Here is a 23631-nt window from a genome sequence, read left to right as displayed (position 1 = left end):
CCATGTCCTTCTTATGTTGGGGGCCCCAGAGCTGAACGCAGTACTCCAGGTGGGGTCTTGTCCTGGTTTTGGCTGGGATAGAGTTAATTTTCTCCCTAGTAGCTGGTATAGAGCTGTGTTTTGGATTTAGTATGAGAATAAAGTTGGTAACACACTGATTTTTTTTTTAGTTGTTGCTGAGCAGTGTTTATACTAAGTCAAGGACTCTTCAGCTTCCCATACTCTGCCAGCAAGGAGGTGCACAAGAAGCTGGGAGGGAGTATAGACAGGACAGCCGGTCCAAATTGGCCAAAGGGATATTCCATACCATATGATGTCATGCTCAGTATATAAGCTGGGGCTTGTTGGCTGGGGCAGCGATCACTGCTCGGGGACTGACTGGGCGTTGGTTGGTGGGCGGTGAGCAGTTGCATCATCTCTTGGTTTTGTGTGTATGTTGGTGTTTTTTTTTTCCTTCTGATATTCTCCCTCTCCCTCTCCCTCTTCTTACTTTCCATTACAATTTTTTTTTGTTATTGTTATTATTTTATTATTTCAAGTATTAAACTGTTCTTATCTCAACCCACAAGTTTTCTTACTTTTGCTCTTCCAATTCTCTTCCCCCATCCTACTGGGGGGGAGGGTGAGTGAGTGGCTGTGCGGTGCTTAGTTGCCAACTGGGGTTAAACCACGACAGGTCTCACAAGAGCGGAGTAGAGGGGGAAAATCACCTCCCTTGACCTGCTGGTTACGCTTCTTTTGATGCAGGATATGGTTGGCTTTCTGGGCTGCGAGCGCACATTGCTGGGTCACGTTGAGCTACTCAGCAACGAAAACCCCCAAGTCCTTTTCCTCAGGGCTGCTCTCAACCCATTCTCTGCCCAGCCTGTATTTGTGCTTGGGATTGCCCCAACCCATGTGCATCCTAGCCTGCACACCATCGTTCTTCAGTGAGAAGCATGATTAGAGCCATTTCCTTTTTGGTTTGAGACCCAAAGTCTACTGTCCCATTCTCATTTTGAATCATCCCCAAAATCCAGGGACATTGCAGGGTGTTCTGGAATAGTGTTCACAGAAGGAAACTGGAGCGATGTGCTAAAAGAAAGAACTTGAGTTGGGTAAGATAGTTGTGCTCTGTGGTGGCTGGGAAGAGGGTGCTCTCAGCAGTGTATGTCAAGAAAGAGCTAACGAGTGGGTGGCTGGAGTCAGTGTCCTTCATCTCTCCTGCAGCCAGGGGAGTGCAGCTTTCTCCAGGCTACATGCTGTGCAAGGAGAAGATGACTACAGAATGCTGCATCATTAAACACAGCAGGTACAGAAGGAAAAACAAAAGAGCTTTTTCTTTTTCCCTCTGGCCTAGTTCCAGATGACTCTTAAGTTTAACAATGGTTTGTTGCATTGGGTGTCCTCAGCTGAGCAACAGCTGCCGTGTACTTCTCAGGCGCTTCAGTTCTAGTTTCAATTCTTCTATTGCCAGTGAGTTGAGGGAAGAAGGGGAGCATACAGAGTGTGCTTTTGATGGTGTCTAGCGTTTCACTGGAGCAGATCAAAGGTGTCAACAGCAATGGGACTGCAAATTGTCCTCTCCCCTTGCTGTCCTGGCTTCTCAGTCTTGCACACACCACAGCTCACTTTCACCTCTATGTCATCACCAGGAGCTAATGATTTTTTTACCAAGAAGAAAGTTGATGAAAATGTCCCCTTTGCCTGCTTCTGATGGAAAATTTTACTCTGTCCCCATAAATCCTGTGGATTTATATCTATCAGCACTGCTGGTGGATTTTATTTCTAAATTTTTGCATTTTCTGTTCCATATTTATGGTTTAAGAAGTTGCATATTGTAGTTTCTGTGGTGATGGGGTCGAATCCCCCTCTGATGGCTGGACATTTGAGGCTGTAACTGGTATCGTGTACCACGTTTGTGGGTATGTCTCCTTTTGCCTTTATTTCTTCCATCCTGCCTTGGGTGCCTCTGGGCGTGAAGAGCGGTCACTGACTTTTCTTCCAAACAGTATTAACAAGACTTCCATATCATCGAGTAAAGCTGTTGACCTCCACAGGAAATTGCAAAGTAAAGACATATTAATCAGTAACCCAGGTGGTGAGTATCACATCTCTAATGGTAAACTTACCATTCACTTTCCAAAATTACTCCTTTCATCCAGAATCCTTCTCCAAGTTAATTTGGGGAGGATGTTTGTGATTCAGCTCTCACCAGTTATGCTGCTCTTGGAATTCAGCGTTAATGTGAGCAACTATAGAGTTCTGGTTTTGATGAGAGAAAAAACTTGGGATTTATTGAACTAAATTATCATTTTTCACTTTGTGACATGACTGAAAGTGAAGGCATGACTCTTGAAAGAAGCCTAAAATGTTAGAATATTCTGAAAAAGTTTTATCCATGCTTGCATCTTTATTAACTTTTTTCCACTGCTAGCATTGATAGGAGACCTAGCCAAGAGCTGCCATCTATGTTTTTGTCTTTTTTTTTTTTTTTTCCCCCTGTCCACTTAAAAAGGAATATTTTGGAAGCTGCTTGTTTATGTTTATAAAGAGATTTGAAAATTTACAGTGCTCTACAGAGCTACTCCTTCCCTCAAGAAATCTTTGAAGTGCACTGCCACTTTACCTCTCCTGCTCACTCACCTTTTTAAAATATGTTTCCAGAGAAGAGGGATTACAAAAAACCAAAAGCATATGTAACGGGATCACTGAAAGTTATCGCAGTGGTTAGGGTGACTGTGTGGATTCTTGGGCATCTCGGCAGTGTAATACTTGAGCAGAAGGGTCAATGTGACCGCCGCTCATCATGCTGTGCTGTTTGACTCACTATTTACTTATTTTGCACGTGTCAGGTTTCTTTTTTAAACTCCATATAATAAAAACTTGAAATAGCAGACATTTTGTGGAGAAAACACAAATAAAACATTGTATATGGAATTAATACAGAATATTAGGACTCTGCGAAATCTTAATGAACAGATAAAATATCAGCTAAGCAGATTGATGTTTTATGTGAGGCATTTTAAAATTTATTTTTAAGAATAAAAAAAAGTAGCAGTTACTTCATAATAAATCAATTATTAAGAAGCAATAAAATGTTTGATGTGGATATCCAGAAGGAGATTTCAAGACAGAAAGACTGCTAGCTCAGGCACTTTTATTCTACCCTTCCTGAATAAATCAGTAAAACACAAATCCATACGCATTTGAAGAGGTCTGTCTGTATGGAACTTGTTTCTGGATTGGGGTAATAAAGCCGGCTAACGCACTGGTGATAAAAATGTTCTCTTTGAAATACAAAATACAATTTTCTTCATGAAACAAACATAAAATATTATATGAGTTTACCACTATATTAAAATAAATTAGTGGGAACAAACAACACTTTTTTTTATTGCCTCATTTGATGTTAGTGAAAATCAATTCCAATTAGTGGATTTACACCATATAAAGTCAGTGTGTAGGAAATCAGTCAGATCTAGAGTGTCCATGGTTTGGGAGGGGTGTGGGTGTGTGTTTGGGTTTTTTTTTTCCCCCACAATCTACTTTGAAGTTAATATCCCTCTTTGGTACTGAAATAGTTCAATGCTCCAGGAAAAAAAACCTACTGGGATTTGTGATTTACATGTTTTGAAAGGATTTTCCTTTCTGCACCCAATATTTTGAAGATTCTGGTTTTGTGTATTTATCATAGAATTGTAAATTATTGAATATTTCATATGATAGCAGTCATTAGCAAGAGCTGAAACTAAGCATTAGTTTCTACTATTATTTCTTTGTTTTTGTGCTTCTCATGACTTTCCGAAAATTATCTTTGTGAATTACATTTTGCCAAAGAGGTGAATTTGATTGCTGGTTTCATACCACTTTTCAGACTCATAATGCATCATCCAGTTAGCTAGAGATGACAGGTCTTGAAAAATGCTCAACGCAGGGTAAGGTCTGGTGAATAATTGTCTAATCAAATAGACTCACCAAAAAAAAAAAAATCAATAATGCCTTGTGAAGACCTGCAATAGCACATGCTCCTAAAAGAGAGAAGCTGATATCTGTGCTTTAATTTTTATTTTATTTCATTTTATTATTCATTATTTATATTTTATCTGTATTATTTATACAGATATAGAATAATTTTCTTCACAAAGTCATTGCAGTTTTTCTTTAGCCCGTTTATAGCTACAGATTTACCTCTGGGTTTAAATTGCTGGCTATGCACATGAAATCTGTCTTTTAAATCTTTTGATGCAACTGCTTCATAGGCTACTTAAGTTACTGAATATAAACTTAGCAGTGGTCTGCTGACATAAGATGACTAATGAGATGATTTGAAAAATGCAGGCAGCTGTAGGAGTAGCTGGGTAGTTTGAGTGGGGAATGTTAGCACTCTTCATGGAAAGAAGGAGCAGTATTTTCATCTACATGAAGTGTCTTTAATGACACTTTAAAGACCGCTTTGAAGAGCTTTGCAAATCCAAAGAGAGAATAGTTTCCTGTAGTTTTAGGTAGGCTGCAGTTCAAATATCCACTATTCATACTACAAGTACTGTTGAAATATTTTTTTATTAATTCCAGCTGTGGTACTGAGAATTTGAAGGGCGAGAGCTGGGGAATGCAGTGTTGGTGTTTGAACAGAATGTGACAAATGGGTTAGACAAAGCAATGGCTCATTAGTGCTTTTCAGCAGTCTCTTACAGTGGAAGAGGAAATGGATGAATACGGTGGAAAGAACAGCGTCCTAGTTCTCTTCAGCTAGGTGTTGGGATAATGCTGTGTTTGAGTATGATTTAGTTACAGAAGGGCCTCACTTTGCTTCTTGAGGAAAAGCAGGAATCCATATTAAAGGAAATATATTTATTACATTTTGTTTCATCTGCTTGGCCTAAACACTGAGAAAAAAAAATCTGTCTCCAAGGAAACTTAAGGTCAGAAGCTCAATTTTCTCACCTTCAATTTTTCCAGCCAATAGGTAAGTGACAGTATTTCGAATCAATTTTAATACATAGGAGAAGCAGGTCTGTAGGAACAATTCTGACATATGCCAGTTAGCTTGGGTTCAAAAAGGCAGGAACGTATGCAGAAAATTCAGGCTTAAGGACCAAATCCTTTGACGCCAGAGTGTGAACCCCAGCCATGGCTGAGCAAATACCATGTAAGCAATCCCTCTGACTGCAGAAGTGTTTGTAACATGTCACTCATGCACTCGGGAAGTAGGGGGGGAGCGAGAGGAGGGGGGTTTGCTCGGATAGCGTTGTTTCTCTAATTAAGCACTTCATAAGGTCTTGGAAAAGATTGCCATCATGTTTGCATGGTGTATGCAGTTGCTGGCTTATTCTTTTGAGAGCACTGAGGGTGTTCTAGATTTGTACCACTCAAAACTGTTTAGAATCTGGTCCCTTCTCTTGCTTTTTCTATGTTTGTTTTGTATATGAATGTGAAAGAACTAACATACTAGTTCAGACCAGAGGTCCAGAAAGCCCAGTCCTGGCAGTGGTCAGCAACATATGCTGGGTGAGATAAGAAACAGACACTCCTTTTTCTGGCACATCCTCCAGTTCCTGGCAGCTTTTAGTGATTTAGAGACTTCCTGGTGGCACTGGTCAGGTCTCCAGAAAGGATGTAAATTTATACGGCTGGAGTCCATCCCTGGGCTCCTTCCAGACAGGCTTGTGCTTGTGAGTCACAAATAAAAAGAAGTACTTTCTTGTGTATCCAAAAAATAATTTATCTTAGAGAACATAGTGCATGAAGTATTATAAATAAAAATAAATAGTTCTGTTCTGTGCGTGCAAGGACTCTTGAGTATTTAGTTCAGTTCTTTGGTCTCCTTAGAAACATACAGTGAGGCAAATTATTCCTAGTGTGACAGTAATTTTTCATGTATGTATTTCATATTTCTCACAGCTTCTCTACTATGCTTTTTAAATAAATGTACTTAAAAGTATCTGTTAAGTATACATCCTAATTTGGTCTAGCATTAATGTTCTAAGAAAATTTAAATATTTTTACCCCTTTTGACACAGCTCATCAGCCAGTATTCAGGGCCTTGTCGGTTGCTCCCTACAGGGAGTAGTTCTTTAATAGGTTTTAAAGAATACCTACAACCTCCCGTTTTCCAGAATACCGGAGAAATTAAGCAACAGGAACTGGGTTCCAGTCTATCTCGGCCAGGGATCTGTGCAGTGCTCTCCATTTCTATCTCCTGACTGTCTTCCAGGTTCAAGCTACTAGTGTTTTCCTGACCCCTTGGATTCTCTGTTTCTTTCTGCCTGTCCTTGTAATGTTGCTGGGCTGCACTTGCCCTGCTCCCTTCTGCCTCAGTTCCCTTACGGCAATATCGTGGCTCCTGCATTTGAGTTTCTGTTCCAGCCAGTCCCTTCTGTGCCCGAAAGAGCTTAACTGCTGCTCACCATTTCCTGAATGAAGGACATTTCTCACACTCACCAGCCTCAGGGAGGTTTCGTTCAGTCCGCCAGCATGACAAATATGAGGGGAGTGTCTCACAGGGTACTTGTGTTCACGTATATATGGACTAAGTCTCTGAAAAAGATTGATCCTAAAATGAGATTAATTGGACAAAGGAAACTATCATGGCAAGAGCCGGGCTAGTCCTGGCTGGCCGAGAGGGGACCCAACAGCAGTCTGGAAGTGCCTGGAGGGCAGAGGGGAAGGTGGTAGATCCAGCCTCTCCCAGGGAGTGGCAGGTGGTAAGGCAGGGGACACCGGCCACAGCTTTGGAGCCTGGGAGCCTCGGGATGGACGTTGGGAAAGCTTTTTCAGCAGAGCGTGGTGCAGCGTGGGAAGACGCTGCCCGAGGCTGGGGGAGTCTCCAGCCTTGGGGGTCTGCAAGACTCAGTTGAATAAAACCACAGATAACCTAGTCTGGTTTTGTCAGCGGTACTGCTCTGGGCAGAAAGCTGAACAATGCAACCCCCAGAGGTCCCTTCCAGCCATCTTCTCTGTGAATCTGTACCCGGCTGAATAATGATGAGAATTTCATAAAGCTTGATAAAATAAAAAATATTTTAATCTGTGATTCTTCTGCAAGTAACTGTCTACTGCTGGCACACATGCACTGAGACTGGATATTTCTAGTCAGCAGGACTGGAGGGCAGCACGTGCAGCCTGCACAGCCTTTCTGCTTCTCGGTGAGAGCGTGAACGGGACTGCCCCAGAGGCTCTTTCTCATCAGTAACCGCTATGATGAGTCAGAGCTTGTCTTATTTAAACCAAACTATCTGCCAGTTGTTCCACAAACCATGCTTAAATAAAGGGAAAATGAAACTACTTTCTCCCTGTGCTGTTTTTCTATGTGCTGTAGAGTGTGGTTAGAAGTAGCAAATCCACTTGTTTGCAATCCCCAGGCAGGTAGTAAGAAATGGACTGTATTTCTGAAATTGGAAGCAGATAAACTTTGCAGACATGCATTTATTCTTAGGTAGGCACAGTCATTTTATGCCAGAGACTTAGTGATACAGAACAGATTCATACCATGACTGGCATTGACCTAAATAGAGCTGTGCTGTTGAGTTTCTGTCTGCCAGCAGCTGAGCTGGTGCTGCTAAGGCAAAAGGGTCTCAAGTAATGATTGGGGTCTGCATGTTTTCAATGGCCATAGCTATTTGAGCTGTGCATATTAACCTCTCTAGAAAGTCTTAACTACTGGCAAATAGTCTTCCTTTTCTTACACATGTATAAAACACTGAGCTTTTATTTAGCTGAGACCAAAGTTTTCAGAAAACGTCTTGGATTTTTTGTAGGTTTTGCAGGAAACTGAACTGATCTCACTGTGAATCTGTTATGAATTAGATGCAGAATTGATGGCTTCCAGAGTGGCTGCTTCCCCAATGTGAATATAGTTCACAGTGCTGCTTTTTTTTTTTTTTTCTTTTCCCACTGAAAACTTTACCAGTTGTTGCTATTTACAAAGCAGGAACTGGAGCCTTCATTCAGCACCGTGCCGTTGGCCGGGCAGCTGGAGAGGATGCAAACCGGGTGGCTAAATTTCCTGAAACCCATTTCTGGGCAGACTCTGTGCTCAGTGTTTTGCAGATACTGTGGGCTGCATCTATGGGAATTTGCCCAAATAAGAAGAAACAGTCACCAACTTTGGTTCTTTTTCTTTGGTTCTTCACATCTTTTCTCTGTGCATGTTCTGTGCTGTGCCCTCCCGGTCTCTGTCCTTATCACAACAGAGTCTCATTTTATGGAGAATATGATACTGCTAAAACACAGAGGTGTAGGGGAGGCAGTTTCTGCCTTATCCACCTTTTGTCCCTGTTTGGAGGGAGGGCTGATTGCATGTGCTGCCTGAAAGGTTGCTGTTGACTGTTTATGACTATGGTAAGATCCACTGTGAATCACAAAGATAAGTAAAATTAAACATGAATGATACTGAGATGCATTTGGACTGAAGATTCTTTAAAATGAGGTACTTCTTAAAGCTTTAAAATGAGTATCAGTATTACAAAGTGTGAATGCTTTTTGTTGGTTTTGCATATTTTGCAGTCAGCTTTATTTTCATTACTGGAGAACATTTTTACATAAGCATTTGAATATATTTTTCTTTATTCAACAAGTTTTCAGCATAAGCTTCCATTTGTATTACCATTCTCCTTATTAGTGTCCTCATTTTTACTATGTTTTTTCAAACTTGATTGAAATCTCTGTTATTTAGTCTCTGTGGGCATGGGTCTGATCCCTCAGACTTTCTGCTAACCAGCTCCCATTGACTTTGGTGGGAACTCTCTCCAGAGAAGACTTGCAGAAACCAGCCGTATAATTGAATCCATCTACTCCCTCATGAAAAACTCCTGTCCAATGCTCAGTCATTATGAAAACTTCTCAAAACAAATTGAGTAAAAGAAGAAACAGAGCCGAAAGAGACCACCCAAAGTACTAGAACCAAAACAAGCACTACCCCTCTCCTTTTCCTTTATTCCAGAACTTGTGTCCATACTCCCACATCTAGGAAGAGTAAAAAAGACCACAGTTGTTAATAACTGCCAGAGATCTTCTATAATAACAATTTAAAAGAATTGTTAAAAAGAGATGTTTGTGAAAAACTTCTTTGTAGCAGCCATCCCCATGCAAAGAAAGGCAAAGGGCTCTCCTTTTTGTGTTGCTGATCTACAGTAATTTGGTCTTAATCTGTTTTAACAAAGCAGTCACATTGCAGTCGAACTTGTTGTTGTCAATGTTAGATTGTTCCCACGTGTTCTGTCTAACATCTGCTTGGTGTGTGAAGCCAAAGTTTCCCCTTTTTTTGTAGGCATTCAGAGCCATTTACTTCATAAGCCAATGGCAGGATGAATGACAGGAAATTAAAGTTGAATTATTTAGCTTTGGAAAAGTATACAGAACAATACATTACTGAAGAATGCCCAGTTGAAGAAACTAAAGTAAACGAAAGTAACTGCAGGTGGTCTAATCTGTCCTCTGTGTACTTGGCCACAACTTCCCATTCGTAGAGAAGGCAAAGATGCCAGCTCTGAGCAGCAAACATCGCAGCTTGGTCCGGTGTCTATTGTGCAGTTTTTTGATGCGGATAACAGGACTTAGATAACATAGTGACTGCATGGCTTTGATTACAATGGGAGTTTGTCAGCGAAGTCTTTAAAACAGCTGAGAGGAAGTTTTGGCAAGAACACTGTCACACAAACACGGTTTTTAAATAGTCGTAAGTCGTCAGTGATTTATCTCTATGGGTTCTGTTCAACAGCAAGCATGGATGCTCAGTGGCTCTTTCCCAGGGAACTGAGGGGAAAATGTGGTTGGCTTTCCAGGCACAAAACTGAAACAGTGAGAGGGTACTGAAAGATTATAAATCACTGGTTCCCAGTGTTTTTGACAAGCAGTTAAGCTACCCTCACCACTTATTGTGGTCATGCACTACCATCAAAGTTTGGGTACCGTTGAAAATAGCTCTGTGGAAGAGCTTCAGACTACCTTCCGTCAATTTGAGGAGCACAGTCAAACCAAAGCATCTGAGGACTTGGTATCACAGGAAGAATGGCAGGGACAAATAAGGATAAATGCAGGTTACCATTTATTTAGTAAATATTATTCCAAGTGTAGTCAGCATCCAGTGCACCAGAACAGGGGTGCAGCCATGAAGAGCTGGGAATGTCCCCTAATCCAAGTAGGAAAAGAGAAGGTACCAGTCTCCATCTCTTTTTTTTTTTTCCTCTAGGAGTTGAGGTCAGCAGTCTTCAATCCTTTTTTACTGCTGAATGCTACTCCTTGGTTGTACCCAGCTTAGAAGGGGCACCATGAGGAATACTGAGAAACTGTAGAATCTGAAACAACTTGGTTTTTTGATTTGATTTGATTTTTTTCCGGAAAATTCCTTTCTAATGCCTGCAAAGCTGTTAATTGCTTAACTCATCGCACAGGAAAACATACAGTCATAATGGGTTAAGGAGGGATGGGGAGAGCAGATGAAAAAATGTTGAACCAAGTTTTAGCTGAATAGTTTGCAGCAAAGTTGTGTGTGCTATTAAATAGGATTACTGCCGCTGAGCACAGTGGTCAGGGAGGTGATGTTTGGAGCAATGCCTCTTTAGAGTTGACTGTTTCTTCTTCACCTCAAGCCTCTCCTAGCTCAGCTGTTGCTGCACTGCTCTGTGTTTTATGGTGGGAACATATTCTGTGTCTGCTGCTGCTAAGACCAGTGTTTTTGACAGCATCGGTACAGTCTTCCTGAGAGGTCTTGGCTCTCCCCCAGCTGACTGCATGCCTATACAAGTGGAACCGCACAGATCCTTGCTGTTCTCCTGACTGTCTCTGTACAGAACCTACTCTTCACGTCTGGGGAAATGAGGCAGGGACTGGTCTGTGGAGGTAATAAATGCCACTTGGAACGGGGTGTGAAGGAAGTTTAACTTAACTTTTGCCAGACTGTAGCTTGATTTATGTGCAAGGCTTAATTTAACTGTTGCCAGACCTTTTCACTTTCCATTTCTTTTCAATATTGTCATAGGAAAGCAACTTTCACCACAAAGCTAGAAGTATCTTCTTCCTATTTGATGAAGGGGGTCAGTCTCTATGGATTTCTGAGACTTCTTTTGTCTAAATGCCAATGTATGGTGCTCTCAGGTAGAAATGTATCCAGTTGCTCCTTTTGATTCTTGAAGTTTCTGAAAGTCTGATTTAAATAAGAAGTATTCTCTACTAACTGAATATAGATAACAGTTAATTATTAGTAGTAGGTAACAGTAAATATGGATGAATTATTATCTGTACTTATGATGTCCTTCTCCTTTTAATATGTGCAATTTCCAGAATGCCCAGAACATCAACTCTGTGTGTGTGTATTTGTAGTTCATCTTGTTTTGAAGTTTTGTGGACTACTTACCTCTTGAAAAATATAGCATGACGGTATTCTGTGAAAGACAATTTCTGGAATATACTGGAGGATTAGTTTACACCAATCTAGCTACATTTATATAGTTTTTGCATTAATTCATTCCTATCTTCAAAGAGGAAAAATTTGCCTAATGAAAGTGTAGTGGAAATAACCTCTCGGTTTATGTATTTTATGAAATGGGAAAAAGAACTTCTGAGTTGTATCTAGTTTGACAGAAATCTGAAAGTTGCTAATAACTCATAGAAATGCTGTGTACTTGGGCGTGCCTTGCTGAGCGCAGGAGACCTCCTGCAGCTGTTGGATACCAAAAGGTCCTTTTGACACTTTTATAAGGAATGCCAAGGAGATGGGCAGGCAATGATTCACCTGGGAACAGTCATCACCATTTATCCCTCCAAACCTTCTCAAATAACTCACTTGAACAACAGATGCCAGAAATTATTGGAAATTATGCCAGAAATAATGTAAATAATTTAGATGTTTCTAAAAAGTCCTAATTTCTAGATAAGTTTTTACCTCCTGTATGATACTGTGCAAAGTGTTTTGTGAATATCTGTGATGAATAATGTATATATTAAAAGACAGCAAATATTCACTCCATTCAAACTTTGGGAACTTATTTCACATTAGTCAACTAGACATTGCAACAGAATATATATAGAAGTAACCTTAAGCTGTGAATTCTAGTTTTTTTTGTAATTATAAGGGGTTTTTTTTTGGTTGCAATACTTTGTATCAGTTCCTTTAAACAAATCTATCAGTAAGTTTAAAAATGTTTATATTTCATAATTTTCTTCTCTTTCTAGACCATTTATTGCTGAAAAACTCTGGGGAATGGAAAATATGCATGAATATTCACTTTTTTTTATATTATGCAAATAATGTCAAGTGTAGAAATGCTTGTGAATCTCTTGTGATCACACTCTATGAAAAAATGAGAGTGCTGGTTGCAGATTCCCCAGCTTCACATAATTCTTTCTACAGCTTTGAACTGAAATATTTTTCATGAAAATGTATTTTATACAAAGAAAAAAGATATTCTTTGTATTTTTTAAATAGTTTCAGCACAGAAGTATGAGGACTACTCTCTTCTTTCTTCCCATGCTGCATCCTCAGAAAGAGGCACAAGTACCTGGGAGAAGAGCCATGGGTGAGCTAGATACAAAGGGGTTCCTGAGCAACCTCCAGCTTTCCCGGTCTGAGCAAACAAGCAGACAGCCCGACAGCGCCCAGTCATTACTGTGGCTCCCTTTTCCTCCACCCACATTAGCAGCACTTTATGAAAAAGTACAGTTATAAATTGTAAAGTCATTTTAGAGATGATACCACTGTGCTGCTACTATAGGAAGTTTTGTTTTCAAAGTGTCTTTTTAAGAGTCTTCCGAGAAACGATCTTAGTGTCATCTGTGTATCACTTCTTCAGCAGCGTCAGCGAGAAGGGTTTGGGGGTTTGTGTTCTTCTGCTGGTTAATGCAGACATACTGGCACATCCATAAAGTTGGCAAAAATAAAAGTAAGCTTGTGTTTTTGTCTGGCCAGTGATTAAGGACATATTTTTATTTAAACAGCAGGCTTTTCTGATTCTGAATTATTTTTTTATGACAATCAGTCACCCAGTGATAGGCAAAACTCTTAAATATGGACTAAAAATCCCATACTCTTTAGGGGAAAAGCAATTGGAGCAAATTTACAGTATATTTTCAAAATGAAGTGAATTTTTGCATACATTTGGCTGCTCCATTCACTGCTGTGTTCCTTTGCCATAGTGGTGACTTATTTATAAAGCATCACGTGCTATACTTCGGGGTAAAAGAGACAGAAAATTTGGTCTATAAAAAGTTGGTATTGTTGGAGACCTGGAAAACGACATGAGAAAATAGACTACTTCAGATATAATCGTCCCTGGAATGGAAAATAGAGTGCAGAATGCAAATGATGAAGCAGAGCCTTTGAGGGGAAAAAAGAAAAAATCTGCTCTCCAGGCTGGAGAGGGTTTGCTGTGCTTCCCACTGCAGCCCTGGCCATGCTGAAAGGGGCTGCTTTTCCCATTGGAAAGCATTTCAGTCTGAGTTTTTCTCTCAGAGCTTTCACCTATATTTCCAGATGAGATAAATTACTTGCATAATCTCAAGAATACTGGGTTGGTTTTTTTTTAAGAGCGGCATATCATTATGGACTCTTGGATTTCCAAATCCGGGACAGGCAAATTTCCATGTGAATTGCCATTTGCCATTTTTCAATATAATTTGGCAATTTAACATTTTATGCGTTAATACCCTGCAAAAACATGGGAAAAATAAGAAAAATAATGTCTGGAAGTAAATAATTTTAGACCTTCCCTCTAGTTGTCGGTTCTCATGGAACACTGTTGATTTCTTACTATATGTATAGTTTTATATGTGTATATACACACACACTATTTTTCAGTGTGATACTGATATAAACCATACCTGGTGATTAAACATACTTTTTACTTTTTCCCAGCAATACTGTTCTTTTCAACCTGTTCAAAAATTGTGTTTTCTGTGATGTCTCATGTTTTGTGGAATAGGTTGAACTGTTTCAAGGAGACAAAAAATAAACTTGGGTGACATCAATCTGAGGCAGCTCACTACATGCACAGCAAAGAGTGCTATCAGCATCCCCTGTGGGCTAAAAAAATGAACAGATTAGCTCCAGGAGGATCTATAATGTCCAGGTCCGTTCGCTTCTGTCAATCAGGGCTTGTAATGAGCAACGCTTTGTGTGAATCCATTCTCATTTATTAAAAGGCTTTTTTTCTTGAATATCTACTTACACTCTTCTGTTTGCTCATTTAATTATGTGGACCCTGACTGATGTGAATCGGAGTAGAAGCTGTTTCAATGTTAAAGGATTAGTGACCTGGCAATGTCTCTAAACAATTGCAAAAATGAATGCAGCAGGACTGCATTAATTTTTTTGTGTCTGAAATGTATAAACACAATGGCAATGGTATCTTATACAAAAATATATTTTATCTGTTTTGATGTCTGTGGCAGGGGGGATAGAAAGGGCTTCTATAATTAACTTCCACTGACTTTTGCAAGGGCTTAGTCAAGCCCAAAGAAATTTTAACTTTCTCTTAAAAAAGCTCTTCATAAATGCTGATAGTTTGGGAATGTATCTGACAGGTAGTGTGTACTTTACCGTATATAATTCTCTCCCTGATTTTTTTAATTGCAGTCTGAGATAATGAACAGCTTTCCCTTTTCCTTTATTAAAAATATGGGACTCTTTCATGTAGTAGGATTTAGCAAGATAAGGTGTGACGTGGGGGATTGCTGGCAGGAAATCACACTCCGGGATTATCCAGCATCATGATAGTTGCTGGAAATGACTGAAATAGGCATGTAGGAAAAGTTACAAAAATTCAGTGAATTCTGATGTCACAAATGACAAATGTAAGAACAGAAATCACAGTTAGATTTGACTTCTTGGAGGATATATCAGAGAGCTTTGAAGACGGAGAGGTTGGACTTTCTTTGTAGCTGTTAACCTTCGGAGGGGAAGTCAGCTCATCTAGTTTGCTGTTGCATTTTGAGGGACAATCTTGTTTTTTCTTCCACTTCTAGATTTGTTGCACTATTCTATCGTACATTTTTTTCCATGTAGTTTATGATGCTGCCTTTTTTGTAGAGACAACTTTGATTTCTGGTCATTCTTAGGTTTTCTTGAAAGCCAGCTCTCCTTGTTCATGAGCTTATTTAGATATGTTCATTAAGATGAGAATCAGATTAAGGTATGTGCTGTTATGTCACTTTATAGGGCTTCAAATCTTGAAGTTATGACTATGCTTAGGATTTCTCTTTAAAAAAATGAACAACATTAGGCCACATGCAAAACTAGATGAGGTTTCTTTGATATATAACTGTTTGAGAAGGTTGAGAAGTTTAAATTATTTGTTAGTATGTTCTTTGAGATAAAATGGTCTAATACGTGTCACTAAGGGATTTTAAGTAAGCTTTTAAAATTAGTTTGCACCCGTAAGCAAGCAAGCAGTTTTAGTTGCAAATGGTGAGAATGTTTGTTCTGTTCTCACCAGCCTGTATTTTTGCACAGCATGTGCTTGTTACCTGCGTGCAACAAAATGCTTGGGTGCTGTGCTGCAACTGCAAACTGACGGCCGTCTGTCCTGCAAAGCCATGTTTGAAGAGACCCAGCTTATGCAGAGGGTTGAAAGCTAGTAAACCAAAAGCGTTACATGGTCTGCTGGGAGTAAATTTGTCACTTTTTCATTTACATGAGACTGTGCAGAGGAGTGATATTTAACAGTTCTTTTATCTTTGTTGAGTATTTTCCTTGGAAGGTTTTTTCCCAAGTGGGGGGGAAAAAAAGGATAATAAACTAGTTGTACAGATGAAAAGAAGTGGGATATATAACGAAAAGAAGGCAATGGCTGATTGAAACTGATAGGTGATGAGTTCTGAAAGATAACATTTAGCTAAGAGAGTCTAAGACAAAACGTATAGTCCCATTAAGTCAGTGTCAATGTCTTACATGAAGTAGTATTAGCAGGTTATTTTTAGGTCCGCCTTCCTACATGCTTTTGCTCTCAGTGTTATGTACAAACTGTATGATTTAAAGCATTTCATATTTACATTTAGTTGAATTTGATGTTTCCTGGTAGGATAAAAAACCCCAAACAAACAAAAAACAGCTTCTTGCTATAAAGCCAGTCTCTGCTCCAATAGAAATTGGAAGGCTGTTCTGAAGTGTACAGTGGTGCAACAGCATTCCAACCTTTTCAATAAAAGTAATATGTTATTCTTAAGAAAATATAAACAACTGGCTTATATGGTTTGTAAGCAGTGAGAAATCAATTCAAATATTACAAATCATAAACCTGTACTTTTCACAGATGGCCATTTTGCGTTGTTCAGAGGCAGTGCTGTGATGTACTGCTTTGCCTGTTTGAGGTGGGAGTGAGGAGCTACATGTCCGAGATGCAAATAAAGCACAATAGGTATAAAAGTGAATTATTTTTAGTATAAATACAGACATGAAACCCATGTTTTTGTTTTCAGATTTAACAAATCAAGTAGAGACAATTGGACTGAAGCTGCAGAAAGTAACAGCTGAGATGGAGCACTACAAAAAGCTGTTAATGTAAGATTTCTGTTTGCTTGATTGTTTTGCCACTGCGCATAAAGCTGTAACAGACCACTTTTTTTCAGAGTGCTGCTTGTCATGATGATTTGAGAAGGTTATGACCAACAGAGAAAATATTTTATCTTCATATTAAACAGTCCGTATTTCTAATCACCTAACTGAGCATGTCTGTCGGTGGAAGCAGGGCTTTCTTCCTCCAGCTGTGTTTAATGATACAGCAAAGAGGAGGGTTAAGTCAGCTTAATCTGACGTTTCATTTAACACACAACTGTAGGATAAATTTTGTGAAATCCACATAACTTCTGGACTAAAAATGTATGTGGAAAGTAGTATTTCACATTGTAGGTTTGGGATGGAGGGAAGGGTGCAATAAAACTAATCAGAAACTTTAGTATTTAATCAGTGACTAGGATTTCTTTTTTTATTTGCCTCCCTCCCGCCCCCCCCCAGTGTAAATTTCCCGTGACTTTTCCCCATGCACCAGTATGCTATTGCGGTTTGTAATTTTACTGTGTTGTGCCTATGGTTTCAAGTAAGAGTATGCTAAACCTAAATTAATAGAGCAAAAATAGAATGTTATCAAATACTTGTTGGAGCTAACTGAAGCACGATGCCTGAAAAGAGAGCACTCACACAGAGTGAAAAACTCGGCTTGCTCTGTCTCCAGCCCACCCAAAAGAGTGGCGCCCGCAGGAGTGCCTGCCCGGCCCTGGGCGCTGCTCTGCTCAGTCCTGCTTTCAGATGCTGCTGCTGCAGCCCACAGATTAAGGGGAGAACAGAAATGAGTCCTCTATCAAAACTTGAGGAATTAAGAAAAAAGATGCACCTCTTCTTAAATGTTGTTGTGCTATTGCACACTGTTCTCCTGAGTTAATGTTTCAATGGCCAAGCAAGGGCCGTGCAGTGGAGTTGCCATATTCCCCGAGGCTGCCCTCCATTGACTTCCGTGGGAGCTGTATCGGGCACCCAAAATTGTGTCACGCGACCTCCAGGGTCCTGTCCAGATGCTGCGGTGCTCAGTGGGACCTATGTCGTCACCTCTAAAAGTTGCGGGATCTGGGATCTGAATACTTTCCTGTATTTAAAATCTTCATTGCTTGCCTATAGTGTAGAAAATCATTCGGAAACAGCAGCACTTTATAATTCACTTTACAACACTTTATAATTCACTACTGAAAATAAAAATTACTGTTTCAAATATTAAGCTCAAGACTAATGAACTAGTACTGCCAGTCCTGAGACCAGCTATCATTGGGGTTTTTGTGTGTTTTCCTGAAATTTAAACAAGGATTCATTCTTTCATGATGTGTACTTTCTGGTTTTGGTTCCTATATTCAGAGGGTCTGATCATAACGAAGTTGCAAATATTTGGAATGCTTAGCAACAAAGTATTTTAATGATAATACAAGTATTGAGTATGAAAAAAAGATTTCATGAACACAGTTAAATAAACAGTAAAAGGTTTCCAAATGTAATATTAAAATTTCAATGTAATATAGGTACAATTTAATAAAATAACATATTCTATATCTGTTTAAATCTAAATATGAAGCTTAACCAAGGTTATTAATTGGTGAAATGATGACATAATGACAAGAAACCTGTAAAGTTTCCAGCCCTCTTACCTACTAAACTGTTATTTGTTCATTTTTATTCATATCTTACTTGAAACTTTTATCAGCGTTGCAAGATCTCACTTTCTTGTTCACAACATTAAACTCGTGATCCTAGGTTAGGCTGAGATTACATTGGAAGTGTAACTTTCAATTACTTAAAAATGTTAGCTAGAACTAACAGAACTTTTTGTTGTCTGCCTTTTAACTATGCAGAAAATGCAAGTTAGATAATATGTCAATAAACCTGATGTTCAGGTTACTGCATGAGTAAAGGCTATCATTTCTTTGGACAAATACACATTTTTTTAATGTTTTTCTTAGGGTGAAATCAGCAGAACTTGATGTCTGTCAAAATGAACTGAAAAAAATGAAATATGAAAATGGAATTTCTGAGTCAAGGTAAATGCTGAAATGTCATAACATAACATATAGATTTCTAAGCATTGAGAGCAAAAATTTATTTTATTATTTTAATGCAGCTTTTATACAATAATTTTTTTCTGGTTTTAGTTTCTATTTTTGTGTTCACGTCACTAGATTTAACTTCATAAAGAATATATAGCTTTTTGTCTAATATTTTATTTTCCAGATACACATAATTTCTCTCTATTTAGTATCTGTCTGTAAATAAGAATATAGTAACTACCATGCTGATACTTTTTTACTTCATCTATAGACTTACAAAAGAGCTCAAGGAAAAGGAGGAATCTTTTCTAATTTGCTAACAAGTATGCAAACATTTACAGGAAGAGGTGGCCGAGAGAGAAAGGAAAGAAGAAGATCTAAAAAGACGAACCAGTCGATCAGAAAGTGAGCTGGAAACACTTAAAGCTCTTCTTAGACAAACAGAGGAAGAGGTGGTGATGTTGAAACAAGAAAGGTAATCGGAGCTGAGTCACCGTGGGTAATCTCCTGTGACTGCACGTTCAGCCTAGATTGTCTTTTTTGGAAATCTATTAAAAATAAAACATTCCTCCTCTGCCAGATCCTCAACCTCTCTCACTGTTACCGAAAGGACAGATAGATTCTGTAAAGCACTAGAGGTGGTTTGTGCCAGCTGGGATGTGGGAGGAGAAGTGGCAGAACAAGGAGTGTGGCTATGGCACTGGGCAGACTGGGAGAGACCTGCTGGTCCCAGCTGTGTGTTCTGAAGTCGCTGCCTTGCCTGTGCGCTCAGGACAGTCCTGCCCTGCCACTGCCCCCTCTCATCTCCTGCTTTTAGGGCAAAACTCTAAAAGCCTTGGCAGCCCTGAGCTCATATCCTGAAATTTTGGAATTCATTGGATGGATTTTTTAAATTATTACAGTATAGACAAAACTTGACTGAAAAAGAAAAAAAAAAAGAAAAAAGACTATTAAAAAAAAAAGAAGAAAAAAAATCTTTGCTTTGCAGGCCAGGGCTTCAGCTCAATCTTAATCAAAACACCCATTTATTGCAGTTGTTATAGCTGCTATTTCTTATGTGAGGCTTGTAGAGAAAAAGCCCTGGAGAGTTTAAATTCTTGTAACTTACATTATTAGCAACTTGCAAACTCTAACAATGCTATAAATATTACAATATGCCAGGTTATTGGATATGGTCTAGTATTTGGTGAAGTGTATGGGCAGCTTCCTGCCAGTAAAATTTCAGTTACTGGTAAATTAGCTTGTCTTTTATTGGCAAAACAGAAATGCTGTCCGCTACTTAAGACATGGCAATATGTTATTGGTTTGACTTGTGTACAATAGAAAATTTATTCAGAGAATTGGCTTTTGGAGAAGATAAGCATTTTTTGAGTGATGTACACCAAGAGGCATTAAGCTGTTTTCATATTTAAAGGGTTTGAATATTCCCTGTACTTTAGTACTTGCATGAAAAGATATTACATGTTAATTTAAGAATATTTCCCTTCTACTTAAACCCCAGATGCATGAGTTGTTCCAGGTGGTACATTGCTAATAAGCTAAGTTACAAGAATTTAAACTCTCCAGGGCTTTTGCTCTATAAGTTTCACATAACAAACAGTAACTCTAACAATAGAAAGCACTCGGTGGTTTTAATTCAAAACCTATTACAATTTTTTAATTAATGATAGTAATATTCTGAGTTCATTAAATAAAACAATTTCTGTTTTGAATATTTTAACAGTTTTTCAGTGTTCTTCAAAATTTGACTTGAGAAATATTAAAAATATTTGAGGTTTAAATATGTGTGTGTGGAAGAAAGATCAACTATAGCATTTTCTTTAAAACATAAAATTCATAAAACGTGTGATGGCATTATGCAAATGCTAAGTAGAGATTACTACTGTGCCTCTGGGCTCCAGGCAGGATTGCTGGGCTTATTGCACAGAATACTAAACAAAGAGGAAAAGACGAGCCTTTGCCACAAAGGACTTAATTGCAAGAAAATGGCATACCACCAATCTGGGCAGAGCACATATTTACATATGAGTTTTTGTGGTTTCTAGGGAGTTAATGCTGATTTCTCATCAGAACAGAACAGAGCAGCTGCAGGAAACATTAAGACAGAAGATGCGGAATGAAGATAACTGGAGGGAGAAGGTAATACTGGATGTGCAGTTGGCACCCTTTTGATTTTTTCTTTATTTTTTTCAGTTATAGTCAGCTGTCACGAATGAGTACAGTAAGCCAGATACCTATCTCCTCAAGTGCAAACAAGTCAATAGTATTCTTTGTACAATGGGCGATCTGTCTATGTGGGTTGGAACTGAATGCAGAAGGTATTTAGTATGAGCATTTACAGACTTGGCAGACGTTCAGGTTTGATCTGGACTTCCCAGGTTTCAGTGTATTTGCAATGTGCCTGTGCTAGGAGTGCAGTCCCCTGAAAGCCCGGGTGTGAGGAGCAGGACTGAGCCCACTGAACCTCTGATCTTCCAAGCTCCGTGCTTTCCCCATGTGCTCTGCAGGAGGGGGTACAGCAGGAAAAGCCCAGTCTCACAGGCCATTGTCCTACACAAGCTCCAAGGAGGTGAACATACAGAGCCCACCCTGTTCTGTGTGCAACAATCCAAGTTATAGACCCTGAACCACGCTTCTGCATGGGGGAGTGCATCAGTGCCTGGATTTGTTTCCTGACACATCTGGCAGAGAAGCATAGGAAAGCATATATTTAATATTGACGTAGTTTCCCAGCAAAAACAAGGTTGTGCATTGTTGACAAGATGGAGAGAACGCAGAGCCTTCCTGCTTGCAGGTTAGATGAACTGAAACTGAAGATTGCTATTTGTAAACCAAATCTATAAAATAAGCAGATGAGCAAAAATGTCCTTTTCTCAGAAGGCAGGTATTTGCAAACCAAAGCAGAGCTAAACAAACAAGCTGTTGTAGCATAGTGATTCTGGAGCTATCGGGAGTTGTGAAATAGCAAAAGGCAGCGGAGTTGTTAGCCGTACAGCTGACAAGGAGGGCGAGAGGTGTGTGGATACCCTGCCTGGTACTTACGGCAGCTATGAATGCAGGATACGTGTTCATGCCATCGCCGGGATGATTCTGTCACTCATGGCAATAGGCAAGTGAAGAGATAACATGACAGTTTTATCCTTTCCAAGTCCTCTGTGAACATGAAATTTGTTGTTGTTTTTATATGAACCCACAGTTCCCGCTGGTGTCAGGACAAGTCCCCACATGCATGGAGAGGAAAATGACACCCCCAAATTTGCAGTGTCATCTAGCTCAAGATCTGAAGTACTTGGAACAAGCATTGATTTTGCCCTGGGGGCGCAGGGAAGGTTGTGCAACCTGGAGTTGGGTTACTGTGCCCCTCCAAGCAGTCTCCCTGCTGAGTGGTTGAGAGGCACCTTGTTCTGCCTGACCTGGCAGGCTCTGCGTGCCCACAGGCTGAGCAGACAGCTCAGTGGGAGATGGGTATTGGCTTGGTGAGCGTGCAACTAATTGCAGCATGGGAACCTCAGCAGAAAGTAGGTAGTGCTGGCTGTCAGCTGCAACAGGGCGCTAGGGGAGAGGGCACAGTGGGTAGGTGGAGGAGCCTGGTTAGACTGGGGAATTGGGAAGGGAGATGTGGTAGCAGAAAGAAGGTATGTGGCTCGTCCATTCACTTGAGCTGGGGGTTCTCACAATAAAGAAGAGGTAAACGAGTTGCACAGTGAAAGTCCCGGAGCTAGAGCGGACCGCTGGGGTGCGAAAGGCTTCTGCTCTTTCTGCTGACCTCTAGTATCACCAGTTCCTTTCAGGCAGTCGCATCTCTGCCAAATAGGCTCCTGCTAATGACTCTGCTGTTTTTTTTCACTTGCCTTCCCTTCAAATCAGAGTAGTATGAAAATAAAGACTTCAGTGACATTTACTGTGAAAATACCTCTGTATTTCATCTGAAAAGACTTGACAGTCCTACGACTTGGCTTCCCCATGAAATGGCCTATCCTTTGTTATTTTATTCATTCTCTTACAAAAGCCTGCAAAGCCACTTTCATACACCTTCCCACCCAGGCTCTTTTGGTAATTGGATGATGGTTCCTTTCACAGTGAGGAGGAAGGAGAAGGTGGGAGGGAGAATGATACACCTTCCATACATGCATGCTCCTTTATACATGCCCATTTTTCCTTTATTTAATGGAGTGAAGGAAAAAAGAAGTTAAGTAAAGGCTACAGATGAGAAGGATAGTTGAAATACAGCCAGGAGGACACCCCGAATTCAGGGGGTAACTGGCTTGGTTGGGGAACAGAGTGGGAAAGAGATTAGGTCTAGTCCTGGTCCATGGATGTAGGGTGCGACATTATGAAAATAGCTCAGACGCAGGGCAACACACCCAGCTGCGCACCCGCCCTCAAAGCACCTCGCCACAGCCATGCCAGTGCTGTATGCATTGCACAGGTCTGTTCCGCAAGCATAAACTCCTGTTAACGTGTGTTTTCTTGTTAGAAGGGTTTCCCACCGCTAGCTGCATCTTTAATGGGTATTACTACATTCTACAAAGTTAGGTTATAACTTGTTAGTCATCTTTTAGTATGTACTTGGGTTTGGGGTCTTCTGTGGAAAAATATTTTCAGCTGATTTAAAAAAATAAAAGTGTATGTCCACTGTATGTGCTAGTTGGATAGGTTTCTTAGATAATTGCACAGCTGGTTGGAATGTGGCAATGCTACAGCTCCTCATTTATACTGGGCTTTGAGCAGCCTCACTGTGTAACAGCGACCTCGGGAATCGGGACCTTTGGCTCTGCTCTGCGGGACAGATCACTTTTTTTTCTTGTAGTTTTGGGTCATGCTATGAAGTTCTGAGCTGGAGACTCTAACTGGGATTGGAGAGTCCAGTTGCCAGTCTCTTCCAGTGGGATTTGGAAAGCTGTTTACCATAAACAGCTGTGAGCATGTAAACTTTGTTTTAATCTGCAACTTTTTCACATTTGCACCAAAAAAATCCCCAAACTGAAAAAAAAAAATAAAAAAAAAAAAAAAAAGTGAAGGAAAAATTGAAAATAGTGTTGAACAATAACTCTGACTTTTCTGATTTAAGCCTTACATAATTGGTGACTAAAATTACTGTCTTTTTCTTTTTTGGTTCAGTATGTGGTAAGT

At 39.8% G+C, this 23631-nt stretch overlaps 1 protein-coding gene across 1 annotated transcript in view; it reads left to right on the top strand.

The window, feature by feature from the left end:
* Positions 1 to 23631, top strand: part of LEKR1 (leucine, glutamate and lysine rich 1) — a 63658-nt gene that overhangs the window by 33156 nt on the left and 6871 nt on the right. Inside the window, 4 exon segments of the mRNA XM_009279516.1 lie at positions 16393 to 16474; positions 18415 to 18492; positions 18770 to 18973; positions 20544 to 20637. Of these exon segments, the coding sequence (XP_009277791.1) occupies positions 16393 to 16474; positions 18415 to 18492; positions 18770 to 18973; positions 20544 to 20637 (458 nt within the window).

This window comes from Aptenodytes forsteri, unplaced genomic scaffold, assembly GCF_000699145.1.
Source record: "Aptenodytes forsteri isolate BGI_AS27 unplaced genomic scaffold, ASM69914v1 Scaffold299, whole genome shotgun sequence".
Taxonomy (NCBI): domain Eukaryota; kingdom Metazoa; phylum Chordata; class Aves; order Sphenisciformes; family Spheniscidae; genus Aptenodytes; species Aptenodytes forsteri.
Note: the sequence above shows the minus strand (reverse complement) of the source record. Positions and strands in the feature narration are given on the sequence as shown.